The sequence below is a fragment of the Panthera leo genome, chromosome D3 (genome assembly GCF_018350215.1).
Source record: "Panthera leo isolate Ple1 chromosome D3, P.leo_Ple1_pat1.1, whole genome shotgun sequence".
In the NCBI taxonomy this organism is placed as follows: domain Eukaryota; kingdom Metazoa; phylum Chordata; class Mammalia; order Carnivora; family Felidae; genus Panthera; species Panthera leo.
The window spans coordinates 45,804,063-45,821,864 of NC_056690.1; the positions used below are offsets into that span (position 1 = coordinate 45,804,063).

Here is a 17,802-nt window from a genome sequence, read left to right on the forward strand (position 1 = left end):
AATTTAATAAAAATGTGGAGGGAAGTTTATAGTCATACCATTACATTGATGACCACAAGTGACCTCTTCACCGTAAACCAGGATTTTCATCTTTTAATAATATTAGATTTTTCTTAGTAAAGCTCACTTTCATTATTTCAAGGGAAAAAAATCTTTAGCCAAAATATTTTTTTTTCCCAGAAAAAATTTAAATTGTTTCCAAGGTTCAGCAGTCAGCTGCCTGTTTTGTAAATAAAGTTTTACTGGAACACAGCCTCAGTTATTTGTTTATGTATTGCCTATGGCTGCTTGCATGGTACCATAGCAGAGTTGAGTAGTAGCTGCAGACCTTATTGGGCCCTCAGGCCTAAAATATTTCCTCTCTGACCCTTTAAGAAAAAATTTGCTGATCTCTGGTAATTATCTCTAGATCTATTTTGTAAAAGGAAATCTTGAGAGTCCTGTTTCAGAAATATGAATTTCCAGAGTAATTTATAGGGTAAAAAGGGGAGAGTCTACCGAGAAGTATTTGTATAGATTTGCAAATTAGCAGTTAACCAAGAATAATGGTGTATATACTGAGCTACTCTGCCATATTTTGCTTCTACAGGAAAGGGGATTTGGCCAAATTAGGGGTCTACAGCCTTTTGTAAGAACTTAAGTCTTCATCTAGAGCCTTGATTTTCCAAAAGAGGTGGGAACAATGGAAGGATTTTGGTTGGCACCACCTTAGCAACACTCCTAACTACAGATGTGTATGGCGTGAGAGCAACTAGACAGGAATAGTGTCACTTACACCCTTATGTATTAAGGGGTTAAGACCTGCCACAGGGGATGCAGTGCAAAAAGCAAGGACACTCTCCAGTGATCAGCTGTTAGAAACTGAGGGCATTCAGACTATATGTACATTCCCTATCTTCTTCTGAATATTCTTTAGTCTACCTGCCCAGGGCTGAAGCCAGTCTTGTCCTTGCTTTTTTTTTTTTTGAAACACTTTATCTCTTGCTGCCCTAACTGCAGTAAGTGAGAAAAAATTGTAGTAGTCTGTGCCTTAATTCTTTGTTCTTTCGGAATGAGTAACTGCATGACCAAATAGCTAGCTGCTTACATTGAGAGGACAGTACCTATAAACAGAAAAAAACCTTTAACAGTGATTTATTGTCCTTTTATAGTGAACAACACTAAGGTAACTTTCTTCTTCAGAAGGTACTTTGCTTTTAAGATTACTTTGTTCTGGTACCAGCTCCTAATATTATTGAAAAAAAAAGAAAAAAGGCAAAACTAAAATATGACTACTGTGGCTTCAGTATATGTGCTGCCAAAGCGAGGACTGACTACTGTGGCTTCAAATGTATCAGGTCACTTCAAAGAATATGATAGTTTCCCAAATATGTTTGAAGCAAGAATCATGTGGAAGTAAGGTTAGAATTTGAACTAATGAGTGGAAATAGTTTTGGCTACATAGATATTGTGCATACTATTGCTATATAATAAATCACTCTGATAACTTAGGGATTAAAACACAACAGTCATATTCTTAGCTTTCGTAGTTTCTGTGGTCCAGGAAAATTAATGAGGATATAATCTATAATCTATGTTTTCAAGTATTTCAAGTCAGAAATCAGACCAACAGGTATGGTTCAGTCAGTAGAGCATGCGACTTTCACTCTTAGGGTTGTGAGTTCAAGGCCCATGTTGTGCATGGAGCCCTACTTAAAAAAAAAAAAAAAAAAAAAAGTCAGACCACCAACATAAACTAGGGGGGTGCCTGGCTGGATCAGTCGGTAGAGCATGTGACTTTTAATCTCAGGGTTGTGAGTTTCAGCCACACGATGGATGTGGAGATTACTTACCAAGATTTTTGAACATTAAAAAAAACCCATGAAGTAGTGACTTAACATTGTGATTTACTAGCAGTATATACAGAGTACTTGGGATACCTAGCACACTGCCTGGCACGTAGAAGTTGCATATTACTTACAAATTTGATCCTCAATGTAAAAAAAAAAAATTGTTTAATCATTCAGTAAATACAGAGCTGCAGTTCTATGAAGGGAAGTGTTTCAGAAACTGGAAATAATAAACAGAACAAAGGTACCTACTTCATGGAAATGCTTTCTAATTTAAGGGGAAACAAATGTGGAGTATGATAGATGATAAGTTGTGGAGAAAGATAAAACAGGGTAAGGGTGCTGCAGCACCATGGATTAGGGAAGTTGTAGTTATTTTATAGAGAGTAATCTTGGCAGGCTTCTGCTCTATCATGTTTGTTGGCCAACTGGATCTATTTCTGTTTTTTAGTAAACTGCTGTTTTTCAAAGTGTGATTATATAGTGAGAAATGTAGTTAGTACTCTGAAGATGAATTTAGCACTTAGCATATCAAATAAGGAATTTGTTCCTTTTATTAATACTAAATTACCAAGTGTTAATGGTGGCATAAAATTAAGCAGATGAGCAAGGTTGTATAGATTTGAATGTCCACTATTTATACATATCTTATTTATTAAGCTTCATATTTTTCATCATTCTGATGCATTTTCTGTTCCTCACAGTTTTTTGATAGGACTCATTTTAGTGCAGTATGAATTATACATGGACTAATAGAAAAAGTTTTTTAATGTTTGTAATGACAACAACAAAAAGCATTCTCTGCGTATGAGTAAAGGACATTTAAAGCCCTAACATAAAGTCTTTGTAAATACAGTAACTACCTAGGCTTGGGGATTTACTGTTGCCTCGTGTACATCGGAGACCAGTTTATCTTGTGGCAGTTACTATAAGTTTCATATTGGTCTACGTAGAAAGCAAAAAGCTTGCTTGTTGCCCTAAGCCAAAGCTCTTTTACATAGATGGAGAAAGAAAAATGAATGATAGCTTGGAAGATATGTTTGATCGGACAACACATGAAGAATATGAATCCTGTTTGGCAGATAGCTTTCCCCAGGCAGCAGCTGAAGAAGAGGAATTGTCGACTACCACAAAGAAACCAAACAGTAAGGCTATTTTCTTTCTAATTATGGCTTCTCAATTATACTAAGTTCAGTAAATTAAATCACCAAGCTTGATGAGGTAGGTAGGTAGGTAGGTAGGTAGGTAGGTATGTATGAGGTATGTATTAACAATTAAAATTAACAATTAAATTAACAATTAAAATTTCATATTTCTTTTTTTTAATGTTTATTTATTTTCTGAGAGAGAGAGAGAAAGAACACAAGAAGGGGAGGGGCAGAGAGAGAGGGAGACACAGAATCTGAAGCAGGCTCCAGGTTCTGAGCTGTTAACACAAAGCCCGATGTGGGGCTCAAACCACGAGATCATGATCTAAGCTGAAGTTGGACGCTTAACTGATTGAGCCATCCCGGTGGCCCTAAAATTTCCTATTTCTTGTATAAGTTTCTTTTAGATAGTTTTCTTTTGAGATAGTTGCAGACCAATAAAAGTGTTACAAAAAATACTTCAGACGATTCCCTGTACACACTTTCATTCAGTTTCCCCTTATGTTAACATATGACCATAAAGTATTCATCAAAACTAAGAAATTGATTGAATACTATGAATTTGTTTATATAACTTACACATAATGTTTGTAAAAGTTTTGAAAAGGTTCTTTATTAAGTTAATCATTGTAATAGAATGGGAGGAGAAAGTTTTGCAGAAAATTCAGACTAACTTTGTTTGAATGCTTTACCTTCCCAGACAAAATAATGTAGCTACATGTATCAGTGTCTTTTTAGAATTCTTTTTTTTTTTTTTTAATGTTTATTTATTTTTGAGAGAGAGAGAGACAGAGCATGAGTGGGGGAGGGGCAGAGAGAGAGAGAGAGAGAGAGAGAGAGAGACAGGGAGACACAATCTGAAGCAGGCTCCAGGCTCTGAGCTGTCAGCACAGAGCCTGACACGGGGCTCAAACTCACAGCCCACGAGATCATGACCTGAGCTGAAGTCAGATGCTTAACTGACTGAGCCATCCAGGTGCCCCTTAAAACTCTTTTTATTAGGGATGCCTGGGTGGCTTAGTCGGTTGAGTATCTGATTCCTGAATTCAGCTCAGGTCATGATTTCAGGTCATGATTTCAGGTCATGAGATCGAGCCCCGCGTTGGGCTCCATGCTAATAAGCATGGCCCCTGCTTAAGATTCTCTCTCCCTCTGCCCCTGCCCCATTCATGCTCTCACTCTCTCTCTTAAAAAAATTAAAGAAATTCTTTTCATCAGAAACAGTAGTTTATAATGTAGGATAGTAATCAAAAGAAGAATAAGTGAAACTCTTAAGCAGATAATCTGAATTGAAAGTTAGTTAAAATTCTTCCTAAATGTCTCATTTTCTTGTTGTAAGTAAAAAAGAACTTTTAGTCTAGTGCAAAGGTTATAAATGAGAACACCTTCTGCTATGGTAGTCTGTCTTGATGATGTTTTCTTTGTGCTTCCATCAGTTTTAAAAAAATACAGCCTAGGGGCGCCTGGGTGGCTCAGTCCCTTAAGCATCCCTTTGGCTCAGGTCATGATCTCATGGTTCATGTGAGTTTGAGCCCTGCATCAGGCTGTCTGCTGTCAGCTGCTCAGAGCCCACTTCAGATCCTCTGTACAGGCACCACCACCAACCCACGTCTCATTCACTCTCTCAAAAATAAGCAAACATTTTAGAAAAAAGAAGAAAAAAAGAAGCATATCAAGCTCTGACCTCTGGGGTTCGCACCCTTAAAAGGTCTTTCTTTCACAGATTGAAAGTTCATTTGTTTTACAAAACACAAAGTGACCTCCACAGGATCACTTGAAATGAGAGGAATCAGAATCTTTGGATCACTGCAGAATGCCCCACAGGAAGCCCATAGCATCTCTGTATCATAAAGAATTCAGAGTTGACAAAACTCTATTTTAAATGTAAATTGGATTGCATTATCTTCTCACTTTTAAAAACCTTCACTGAAAGGTATTTGGATGTCCAGTAAGCACATGTAAATGTCCTCAACATTATTGGACATGAGGGACTGAGATACCACTGCACATCCGCTGAACTGGTTTTAAAGTCTGATAATATCCAGCATTAGCAGAGGTGAAGAACAATTGGAACTCTCATACTTTGCTGGTGGGGATATAAAATCGTACTGTGGAAAAGAGTTCAGCAAGATTTTTTTTAACAGCTTTATTGAGGTTTGTCAGTTTTTTATAAAGTTATGTATACACTCGCCCTATGACCCAGCAATTCCACTGCCAGGTATATAGACAAGAAAAATGAAAACACATTCACAAAAGATTGTGTTCAGAAATGTTCATAGCATTGCTATTTGTAGTAGCTCAAAACTGGAGACAACCCAGATGTCCATCAACAGATGATTATGAATTGTGGTAAACTCATATAATGGAATACTATCTGTCAACAAAAAGGAGGGTCCTAGACTCAACAATGAATTGCCCAAACCTGTTGAGCTAAAAAAGTCCAAAAGATGGACAAGAATACATACTATGTAAATCCATTAATACAGAGTTCTAAAACAGGTATAACTAAGCTGTGGTGGTAGAAATCATCCCTCCATAGTGGGGGAGGAGAAACATCAGAGAACATTCTTGTGCTTGAGAAGCAAAGGAATAGGAGGAAACTTCCAGGGGGGATGGAAGTTCTATGTACCCCTTGATTTAGGTGGTAGTTGCACTGGAGTGTACATTTGTCAGAATTAATCCTACTATACTTAAAATCAGTGTGTTGCCTGTAATAAAGTAGATTCTTTTCAGAAGTCTTCAGTGCGCTCTATTGCATTCACAACAAAATTCAAACTCCTTTTGGCCTCCAGGGCCCATCATGATCTGGTACTTGCCCACCTCTTCAATCTCATCTTTCCTAACACTTACCTTTCTTTGCTAAATCTCAACCACACTGGCCTTTTATTAGTTCTTATAACATCCCATACTTTTTCCCATCTCAAGACCTTTACCTAGAATATTCTCCACTCCTGCTTCTTGTGGCTGCTTCTTTTTATTCATCAGTTACTACTTTCCATGTCCTTCCTCAGATAAGCCTTAACTGTCTACTTAATGTCTGTTTCCCTCACTGTGGTATAAACTCCATGAGGGCAAGAGACCTGGTTTCTCTTGTTGGACATTGCATGTCCAGAACTTAGAACAATGCTTGGTAAATTTGGACTATTTGAATAGACAATAGCAGTTGGCTGTTTGGGTCCAGACAACTTGAGATTCAGGTCCATGAACTTTAGTTCTTATCTCTAATTTTCTGATAAAATTCTTTAACCTCTGTCTCCTACTTAATCTACCTCAAAGACACATTATAAAAATCAAGACTAGGGCGTCTGATTGGCTCAGTTGGTGGACCATGCAGCTTTTGATCTCAGGGTCATGAGTTTGAGCACCGTGTTGGGCAAAGAGCTTACTTTAAAAAAAAAAAAATCAGCTGCACTAATAAGTGAAACATATGAAAAGCTGCCTTGTTATTGTGTTTGGTACCAAATGAAAATGAGCATCGAAGTAGTTCTTTTGAAGTCTAAAATACTTTTATATACAATCTACACGTGTGTACAGGTACTTGTATATATAGTTTTTAAGTCTAAGTTTTATAGGTGCGTGTTTTTATCTGTAGTAATTCTGAGGTAAACAAGATAATCAGCACCTCATCATTATGCAGATGAAAAAGAAACAAAAAATTAGTTACAGAAATTTAAACAAATTGCCCAGGAGCCTAGAGAAGGAAATTCAATTAGAATGGAAGTTTTGATATAGGTTAATTTTGTTCCAAAAAAGCTATTTCTCAGTTCTGCATTCAGTTTGTGTTATAATTAAATGCTTGATTCTTTTCCTTTATGTGTGTTTGTTTACAGCTCATGGTGATAAACAAGATAAAGTCAAACAGAAAGCATTTGTGGAGCCATATTTTAAAGGTGATGAAAGGTAAGTTGGTCCTGATTAATACCAGCAATGTGACGGGAAGTACAACAGTGCTATCTTGGTCAGCGTACCTCTGAACTGTTAAGTTGTTACTTTGGTTAAAATAGAGCGCGTATTATTCATTTTATGGCCATAAAAAAGAGGGACTTAAGCATAAACATGACAAATACTACAAATAAAGAAATTTATATCACTATTTTTTTGACAAATGGTAATAGTTATTTTCTCTCTTTTTTATAACAAATATTTTAATTCTTATTCTGTTTTATTGTGGACTTTATTTGAACTCCAGGAATTTGTTAAATTATATGACTATTATTTAGTATGGGACTTTAGGTGACAGGCCTTAGGTTGTGCTTGAAAATTATTTCATGGGGATTTTTAAATCATAAAAGAAAAACTAAGCATCTTGATTTTGAACCATAATGCTACTTTGTGACTTTCATTCAAAGATGGCAAATTCTGTAATTTTTAATCATGTACCATTCATTCTAGAAATGAATTTAGGCATAATAATTTAATTCAAAAGAATTTTTATGCCTTTTTTTCTTCAAGTTATGATGTTGGCAGATTGAATCCCTCAATAAGCAAAGTATATTTTATACTTTCATTTTTTAATGGTGTTTTTTAATGTTTATTTATTTATTTTGAGAGCAAGAGCAAGCACAAGCAGGGGAGGAGCAGAGAGAGAAGGAGAGAGAATCCCAGGCAGGATCTGCGCTGCCAGCGCATAACCCAACATGGGGCTCGAACTCCTGAACCATGAGATTATGACTGAGCCAAAATCAAGAGCTGGATGCTCAACCGACTGAGCCACCCAGGCACCCCATACTTTTTTTCTTAAGTTTTGTGGTTTTTTTGTGAGTAATCTCTATACCTAATATGGGGCTCGATCAAACTCATGACCCCAAGATTAAGAGTTGCATGCTCCTCTGACTGAGCCAGCCAGGCGCCCCTGTATTTTGATTTCTGTTGAGAATTTTAGAGATCTGACAGGCTAAGATACGTTTTTATTGATACCTGTAAGACTCTAACAGATAAGAGCTGTCGTTTTATTGCTAAATGTTGAATTCTTTTCCTTTATTTACCAGTTCTCCAAAGAAATAGTACCCTAGCATCCCAAATATGACTAGGGAGTTTTTATTTGTGGTGTCATTATGAACTCATGGATTTAAATATTTCATGTGTTTCAGTCTCTTACAATTATTTATACTCAGATTGTATTGCCACATCTTGGCCCCAGTCTCTTTGAATGAGCACTACCCCAGTCTTTCCTAGCTTGCTTGCTTCTGGTATATCATGTTCTAGGCTCTCTTCCTAGAGAACCCTGGAATCTGCCATTTTTTCAGGAGCCCTGGTTTCTTTTAGTGAAAAACAAATTTAGTCTAACCACTAGTGTTGCTCATTGCTACAGTTAGTCATTGTAGATCTTTTAGGTGGTGGACAGAATTAGGAATAAGGTTTTTGTTTCATTTTGTTTTTTAAGATAACTATACTTTTTCACACCAATAGCTCCATTTCAGGTTCAGAACTACAGGATTTTTATGTAACCTCTTCTTACATCTGTATCTACTTTCCCTTTCCTGAAAATTTCACTTTTCAGTGCTACCAACAAAATTTCTCCTTTATTCTTTAATATTTAGAGCAGTCTCAGAATAATATAAATTATCATCAATAATATGGTTTATGAAAATGGCTTAACATGTCTTTGTGGGTTTTTTTGTTCTTAAGCTGTGTCGTGTTATCTGCCATCTTTTCATACAATATAAATTCTAAAAATGAAAAAAATATGTCTATTATAAATGTCCAGTCACCATATTTTAAAGCCATTTGGAATAATTATTTTTTGTGTAGGTATACCACCAACTCATTGTCTAGGTTTGTTTTATTTTGCTTTTGAATTTTTTAGGAATTATTTTTTCTTTTTATTTTTAATTCTTTTTTTAAGTTATGTAAATTGTGTACGCAGTATCAGACAAGGTATATTCAGATAAGTCTAGCTTCTAACATTGTCCCCTTTACCTGTTAGCTCCCTATCCCATTTGTTAAAAATTATGGTTTTCAATCCATTTTAAAAAATAAAAGTAAATATCTATACAGAAATATATTATCATTCTCTTTCCCCTTAGACAAATGGTAGAATGCTATATGTACTTTTCTCTATTCTGCTTTTGCTTTTTTCATTTAAGTTTGTATCCTAGAAATCACTCATAATAGCATATAGTGGAGGCACCTGGGTGGCTCAGTCGGTTAAGCGCCCAACTTCGGCTCAGGTCATGATCTCATGGTTCTTGAATTCAAGCCCCACATCAGGATCTGTGCTGACATCTCGGAACCTGGAGCTTGCTTCGGATTCTGTGTCTCCCTCCCTCTGCCCCTTCCTGCTGACGCTCTGTCTCTCAAAAATAAAATATTAAAATGAATAAATAAAAATAGCATATAGTGATATTCTTCATTTCTTTTTTTAGTTACTTTTTTTAGTATAATAGTACTTTATTGATGATACCATAGTTGATTCCTTAGTAATGGGTATTTGGGGTGTTTACAGTTATGCTAACAGAATGCTGCATTGAATAACATTGTACATTCTCTTTTCATAATTTTGTGTGTCTTTGGGATAGACTCCTTGAAGTAGGATTGCAAAGGAAGAACTGTCATTTCAAATAAATATGAGTAGTTTTATTTATGCTGAAACCATTAGATAGCTGGAAATGCAGGAGGTGGGTGCGATGCATGGGTATGGTGAAAGTCTCAGAGTCAGCATTGTTTCTTTCCTCACAGACAATACTAGCAAACCCTGGGAAGATGGGTTGTGTTGCATGAGGGACAAGAAGCTTAGTAATCTTTTAGGCGATGCTTTGAGGTCTGCTACAGATGCCAGTCTACTAGTAGATTCCCTGCAACATTATAACACACTATAGAAGCAGAATAGACAATACTCAGAGGAGAGGATCTGATATGGCCAGAAAGTACTCTACATAAGCTTTTAAAATTCCATAAGCTGTTTGAAAGAAAGCAATTTTTATCTGTCCTTTTCATTTACAGATTGCTCTAAGGTTGAGAGTTCTTGGGTTTAAGGACCCAAAGGACCGATAACCTCATACTTTGACATAGAGGGATTAAAGCTTTCTTTTGACGGAAAGTGCTTGCCAAGTAGAGGGGCTTAGGATCAAAATACCTCAAAGTGGGTACATTACCAACAAGTCATTTTAGAAATTAGTTTTTGTGAGTCAGACTGTTTAAGCTCACTGGGGATGCCTTTAATATAAACAAATACATGTACCATCACTTGAGGCATCATTTACCTATTTTAGAAGTTTGGACTTTTCTATATTGGGCTTTAAAACTTAAAGCAGGATACAAGTATATTAAAAAGTTCTGTGCTAAAAAAAATGTGCTTTTTCTTCCCAGAGCACTCCATACCTCATTAATACCTCAGTGGCTTTGACCTTTCCTAGGTTTCCAGTAGTTCTCAATAGTATCTGATCCATTTAAGGACAAGGGCAAATAATTGTTCCTAACATTTTGAAGAATCCAGGGTGAATGTAGGCAGCAAAATAAATTTTTGGAGAAAATGACAGATGACATGTAAACAGATGAATCTTTTTTTTTGAGGGGAGTAGGTTAGCCCAGAAATATAGGTTCTTTAAGAAAACTGAGTTAACAGAGGTAGTTATTCTTTCTTGGTTATGTTACAGAATACCAGTTCCTGACTTTAATAATACAATATTCCTTTTTAAATTAAGTTATTTTATGTATTATTTTCAGCCAATCAGACAGATTTTCAGGCAAAAATAGGAAGTAATAGTTCTATTTTTTCAGTTAGAGAAACATATACATAAAAATACCTGACAAGTAGTAGGCACCTAATAAGTATTTAATGAAGAATGCATGAAAAAATCATTTTCTAACATACTGAATAAGCATTTCAAATAAAATGAGTGAATGTTTTGGGGTTATTTCTCCTCTGGGCCTTCACCTTTGTTAATTAAAAATCTAAACCAAAGATCTTTGTAGTAACAAATGGATTAATTTTTAAATTTAATTCATTTTTCTCCCAGAGAGACTAGCTTACAAAATTTTCCTCATATTGAGGTAGTTCGGAAAAAAGAAGAGAGAAGAAAATTGCTTGGACACACATGTAAGGAATGCGAAATTGTAAGTACTAATGTAAAGACTGTCTGGCGGGTTTTTTTTTTTTTCTTTAATATGGCTTTAAGATTATAAATGAATGATTTAAAAATCATAGATAAAAATCTAGAAACCTAGTTTGAGCCAGGAATAGCAAGATAAATAATTAAAGAGCATACTCGTTGTGACCTGAAAGATATAAATAGATGAAAATGAAAGCCCTCAACTTCTCTAAAATTTTCATCAAGTAAGTCTGGAGCCTAAGCCCTAGTTCTTTTTACCAGCTTAAGACATTTGTGCCATTTTTCTTTCCTGTGTTTATCTGTATTTTAATTTTTTCTCCTGGTGTTATGTTACAGCAAAGGCTCTTACATATAAACTATTTGGGGATATTTCTGATATTTTATTTAAAAAAAAATGTTTTTACATTTATTTATATTTGAGAAACAGAGCACTAGTGGGGGAGGGGCAGAGAGAGAGAGGGAGACACAGAATCTGAAGCAGGCTCCAGCTGTCAGCACAGAGCCCGACGCAGGAGTCAAACTCACGAACCGTGAGATCATGACCTGAGCCAAAGTCAGATGCCCAACTGACTGAGCCACTCAGGCACCCCTTGGTATTTTAGCAGGAAACTTTAACGTTTATTACTTACCCCAGCACTCTCAGGAAATGAGATATATTCATGTTTTTTTCTCAATAAGTGGTATGGCCATAAGCTCTTAACTTTTTCCCCAAATATTCCTTCTTAAATAAATTGTGATGAACAGGCTCTATTTCATCCTTATAGCACAAGTATGTTTTCCTCTTATACGTTGTCTGTCTTGGACTATTGAAGTAGGTGGTACTAATCCTCCTGTCACCAGATATCTCTCAGGCAGGTTCTGTGTTTTCTTGAAACATGCTTCTTTAATTTCTTCCCTTGCTATCTGTTAGGTATTAGATGCCTGCCTCTAGCGATTTAGTTCCCCCTTTAAATTTTCTTTTTAACAGCTGTGGGCTAGAAAATTTGATAACCAAGCAGATTAAAGTTATATATGGATAGCTTGTAGTGCAGGTAAGGATTTGGTGAGAAATAGGCTCTAACTACCAGTGGGAGTGTAAATTGAGATCGCTATTTTGGAAGGCAGTTTGGCAATGCAAGCAAAATCTATATCATGGGTTTTCATAACACAAATTGAACATATCATGATTTCTTAACTAAAGAACATGGTCTGTACTATGCAAATCCCCAATTTTTAGTTATAACCATGACTCTTACACTGCCAGTTAGAAAAAAAGCTCTTGTGTTAGAAACACTTAATTTGCTTTCCTTCTTTCAGGAATCATTGCTTGTGCTGTTATTCAGTCTCTAAAAACTATTGTCTCATACATTTAATTCCAATTTTTTTCTTGTTTAAGATAGGAGATAAGTCTGTTCCCTGTTACTCTCTCATGACCAGGAGTCAAATTACCAGTCCTGTGTATTTAAATACTATCTGTATGCATACGGTTCCTAAATGTGTCCCAGTGTCTCTTCCACCTGTGGAATATGTAATACACATGTGGAGGTATTATAATCATGTCAAGTTTCAGCCTGCCGAAAGCAAACAGTTTCCACCTCTGATTCCCAAACCTCACTTGAGTCTCTTGTATGTCCATTCTTCTAGCTGCTTAAACCAAAGCTCTTATAGTTACCCTCTGTTCTTTTCTTGCATTTCTCAGTAACAGATCTATCAGCAAATCCCATCAATTCTACCTTCAAAGTGTATTCCATTTCCACCCACTTACTGTCACCACCGCTAACCCCATGGACGAAGGCACCATTTCATCTTGCCTGGACTATTGAAATAACTTCTAAGTGCTTTTTCCTTGTGTTGTTTTGTTTTAACTAGTCAACAGTCTTTAGAAGCAGTGTTAGATTCACAGCAAACTTGAGCAGAAAGTACAGAGAATTCCCATATACTTCTGTCCCCATTTTTCTTTTTTATTATTGTCTCTTCACAATGTTTCTTTCTTTTAAAGCAAGGTATTTTTGAGATGTTAATGATTTTATTGCCCCCAGTGGGGAAATTGCCTGGGATTAAAGGTCTTTTTTATGTCAGCACTAGGTGCTTCAGTTCCTGGCCTGTGTGCCAGAGGGGAGAGAGAATCAGGAATGTGGGGTGTCGGGGCAGGACAGGGCTGGGCCTGAGAGCATCAGCACAGGGTGGCTTGGATAGGACAGGCATCTCCTTAATTTCTGTCTTCCCAGTGTACTTTTAACACAACATTGAATGGTCTTTTTTTTTTTTTTCCCCTAGTGATCTTTTTAGAATAAAAATTAAATCTTGTCATTTCTCTACCTGAAATGCTTAAATGTCTTCCCACCTCACAAAGAACTAGATAGGATCCAGCATTCTTATCAAGGACAGCAAACTCTGGCACCCCACTTCCTCTCTGATTTTGGTCACCACCCTCCCAGTTGCTTGCTGTGTTATAGCTACACCAGCCTACTGGTGCTTTTGTGTATGTTTGTAATTTGGTGGCAATGTTTCTGTAAGTTGATTGATGACCATGATTCTCTAAGGTCATCCCACCCCAGTGTCCAAGCTCAGGTAACAAAGGCTTGTCAGGGAGAAAGATGAAAAAGATAGTCCCCAAAATAGTTGTTTCAGAAGTACTCAGAAGCCTTTAATTTGTGTAAAAGAAAAATGTATTTACAATCTTTACTTCAGTCTTAAGTTCTAGTCCTGAGTCTGCCACTTTCAACAGATGATATCACCAGTAGAATTACCAATTTGGTTTTCAGTTTCTCAAGTATAAAGTGGGATTGGCTGGATTGTGTGATCCTGTCGTGTGTTCTATTACACTTTACACTACTGCTTTGTTTTTGAAAGACCTGTACATTTTTTACATACAAGTTTTAACCTTGTTTTCATGAAGTTCAAGTTGTTTGGGTTGCAGTTGCAAGAAATAATTATGTCTTTGATCCTAATTGAAAAATATAGTTTAAGCGGGGAAGTCCTGAAGACTGCAACATTCAAAGCTGAACTTGTATTTGTAAAAACCTAAATAAGAAAATTACTTCAAAACATACATGTTATATCCGAATAACAACTGAGAAAAGTGCCAAAGTGCAGTTTTGTTGCTGGCCTAACAAAGTTGACGTTGCACCGTATAGATCGGCTACGCCACGAAGCACACTGTAAAGTTAAGCTGGCGGGTTTTGTTTTTGGTTTTGTATTATAAGACTTTATTGATGAAAAAAGCATCATATTGGTTCACATTGTGATACGAGCTCCAAGCTCCTTTTCTCATTTGTGGAGCGAACATTTCACAGACCAGCATTAGTGCTATTAGTATTAATGACTAATACTGTCTTCAGGGGTGTTGTTACCTAGCATGCTGACTACTTTGACAGCTTTCTTAGCTTCTAGTTTATAATCAATAAGCATAATAGTCCATGTATTATTTCTAAGTGAAAAACTTACCAGTTTTTATTATCAGTATTATGCAGATATTCCAGCAGAAGAAAGAGAAAAGAAGCTGGCTTCCTGCTCAAGACACCGATTCCGCTACATTCCACCCAACACACCAGAGAATTTCTGGGAAGTTGGTTTTCCTTCCACTCAGACGTGTATGGAAAGAGGTGAGAATACAGGTTATAATATTTTGGAATTAGTTTTTTTGAAATAGTGTATATACCCAAGTCTAAACATTAGACTTTTTTCCCATGGTTTTCTTTACCTTCTGCTCAGGGGCTAGTTCTGTAACATAAAAACAAATTCCTAAGATAAAAGGCTTAACTTTAACTCTGAGTAAATGCCACTGGAATCAGCGATTGTGTATAATCACTTTAATATAGTTGTATATTCTTTATCCTGGTTTATCATTCAAATTTCAGAAAGCAAATTTCTCTTTTATCCTATCATCAAAATGACTTTTAATAAAATAATAACATTATAAAAGTTGCCAGCAAAGTATTGTTAAAAAGAGAATCTTGGGGCGCCTGGGTGGCTCAGTCGGTTAAGCGTCCGACTTTAGCTCAGGTCACAATATCGCGCTCCGTGAGTTCAAGCCCCATGTTGGACTCTGTGCTGATAGCTTGGAGCCTGGAGCCTGCTTCAGATTCTGTGTCTCCCTCTCTCTATCCTTCCCCTACTCATGCCCTGTCTCTCAAAACTGAATAAACATTAAAAAAAATTTTTTTTTAAATCAGGCAACTTGAATTGTCCGAAGTTATTTTTAAAAATTACCTATAAAAAAAGAGAATCTTTTTAAGGTGACTAGTCTTGGGGCGCCTGGGTGGCTCAGTCGGTTAAGCGGCTGACTTCAGCTCAGGTCATGATCTCACGGTCCGTGAGTTCGAGCCCTGCGTCGGGCTCTGTGCTGACAGCTCAGAGCCTGGAGCCTGTTTCGGATTCTGTGTCTCCCTCTCTCTGACCCTCCCCCGTTCATGCTCTGTCTCTCTCTGTCTCAAAAATAAATAAACGTTAAAAAAAAAAAAAAAATTAAAAAAAATAAAATAAAGTGACTAGTCTGGATTTTAGATTTTAAAACCTCACTTATCTAGAATGCTGGGTCTTTATAAACCACATCTGAGTGAAAAGGACCTTTGTTTGGAAGCTGTTGGAACTAATTCCTTCAAGTGTAGCATTTACATTTAATATGATTTGAGAATGTATACAGCTTTGAAGCCCCAGATATTTAGTGGTAAGATAGTTTTTCCATAAGATGCCAAGTCTCCTGTAGCTATTACCATATTTTCACTTTCCCCATTAATAAGCCAAATTAAGTTCCTTTTGACGGATGCCACTGCCTGGTCTTCACATAAAATTAAACAATCTGGCTAGAGCCTGTTATTGTGTGCCTACCATGGCCTAAGGGGGTATAGCAGAGCGCATACCACATGACTCAAGACACTAGGAGAATTAGGTAGTTCAAGAGTACTGGGGCACAGGCACATCATCTAAAGAAGTAGCTGCTGCAGAAAGTCTTTTTGATAAGCACCTGCAATTATCATAATAGCAGACTGTTCTTGTTTAGCTATTTGTTCCCATTTGCAACCTGTAGGAGGCAGACTAGGAAAGTACTTCAGAACTCTGGTTCTGGGGGTTAGACCAATCTTGGGCAAGGTCCCAGCTCTTCCCCGTCATAGCTTTGTGAACTTGAGCAAGTTCTTTAACTTCCTTGGGTCTCCATTACCTCATCTGTGAAGTAGGTATAGTGGAAGCTACTTCAAAGGGATGTGAGCATTAGCTGAGGTAATGTATATAATACATTTGATAAATGTTTGGGGTTATTGTTAGTATCAAAGAGGAGACTGATGCTGAGTAGTGAAATCATGCATTAACATCACACAGCTAATAATCACAGGCTCATGTAAACTTAGAAGGCATTAAATAAGACAGTTTTAGTGAGTACATGCTGAAAGAGAAGCATGGTGCAAATACAGTCTTCTAAATTTGTCGTTTGTTTTTAAGGTTACATTAAGGAAGATCTTGATCCTTGTCCTCGTCCCAAAAGACGGCAGCCTTACAATGCAATGTTTTCTCCAAAAGGCAAGGAGCAGAAGACATAGATGTTGAAGCAAAAACAGGATGGAGGACAATGTTTCTTTTTAGTTATTTATAGTTAAAGTTGGGATTAAACATTGATTTTTTTTTGATCTTCTGTAAACTGACTTATAAATCGTTTTTCTATTGAAAGTGTTTTTAAATGGCATTTACCCACCACACAAACAACTATTTAAAATGTGGATACGCTTATGTTATATTTTCTTGCTTTTGCATCTTTAAAACAATAAGGTGTTTTCATTTTGCACTCTAACTTAAGAGTTATTTACTTTATTTGGTAATACCTAATTACAGTTTTGAAAATATGATAGTTGTAGTCTCTGATTTGTTGCCTTTTAGGTCTTTTCACTCAACCTTCCCTTGATACTTACATTCAACAGTGTCTTTGTGCTAATCATTACAAATTTTCCTTCCCTTCATCAGTTGCTCCTCTGTAGGTCATTCCAGTATCTGACATTTAAGTCTTTAAAAAAAAAAAAAAAGGCTAAATTTTAGTAGTCCTTTTAACTTTCCAGCTTCTTTCTTTTTTTGACTTAAAAATGAGCTCCTACTCCATAGTGAATTCTTTTAGAGACTCAACCACAAGTATCAACCTTTTTTCCTTTTTCATATATTATAAATTAACACAGTCCTCTGATCTGATCATCCTATTCCAGGTCTTCACAGTCTGTTCATCATACTTTTCTAAAGTTTTCAAGCTGAATGTGTCAGGTTCTCTGCGCATGTGTTCTAGTTCAGTTGTATTTTTTTCTCTGGGTTGACTAATATTATTAACTTCCAATTTGGCAATAAAACAGATCTCTCGATTCAGCAAATTTCTCTTCCTCTAGGACCTAGTGTCTGAGTCATCAAAATGACAGACCACATCTGTGTCATCCACTGTTACTGGTGGCATTTTATCAGTGTCTTTTTTGAGTGTCTCTCTAATCCATATCTTGACAGTACTGCTCAAGCAGGAGTACATGAGACACTGAATGGAATGCCTCAAGAAAATCTAACTGTGTAGATAAAACTCAGAGTTCCTAAACATCTCTGCTTAATCTCATCTTCTTCATGTGTCAAGGTTCTCATGTGAACAAGTGACATCAATTTGTGTTCTCAGAGAGAGGATCACCAGAGAAATCACATATACTGAGTACCTACTATACGTCAGACCCCTTATGTGCATGGTTTGGCTCTGAATGTGATGTGAATTTTTTTACAACCCTGTCCTAGCTTCTATTCAGCACTTGTCTTCCCTTCCCAAGTGGTTTATCCTATGTT

The 17,802-nt window shown here is 36.5% G+C and overlaps 1 protein-coding gene across 3 annotated transcripts in view; it reads left to right on the forward strand.

The window, feature by feature from the left end:
* RBBP8 (RB binding protein 8, endonuclease) overlaps positions 1-17,345 on the forward strand; it is a 90,629-nt gene extending 73,284 nt beyond the window's left edge. For all 3 annotated transcript variants that reach the window (XM_042910451.1, XM_042910452.1, XM_042910453.1), the window contains 5 exons: positions 2,831-2,974; positions 6,808-6,877; positions 10,936-11,032; positions 14,471-14,612; positions 16,447-17,345. In XM_042910451.1, coding sequence (XP_042766385.1) covers positions 2,831-2,974; positions 6,808-6,877; positions 10,936-11,032; positions 14,471-14,612; positions 16,447-16,544 — 551 coding nt within the window. In that variant the 3' untranslated portion in view covers positions 16,545-17,345. The remainder of the gene's footprint in view (positions 1-2,830; positions 2,975-6,807; positions 6,878-10,935; positions 11,033-14,470; positions 14,613-16,446) is intronic.
* Positions 17,346-17,802: the final 457 nt, after the last annotated feature.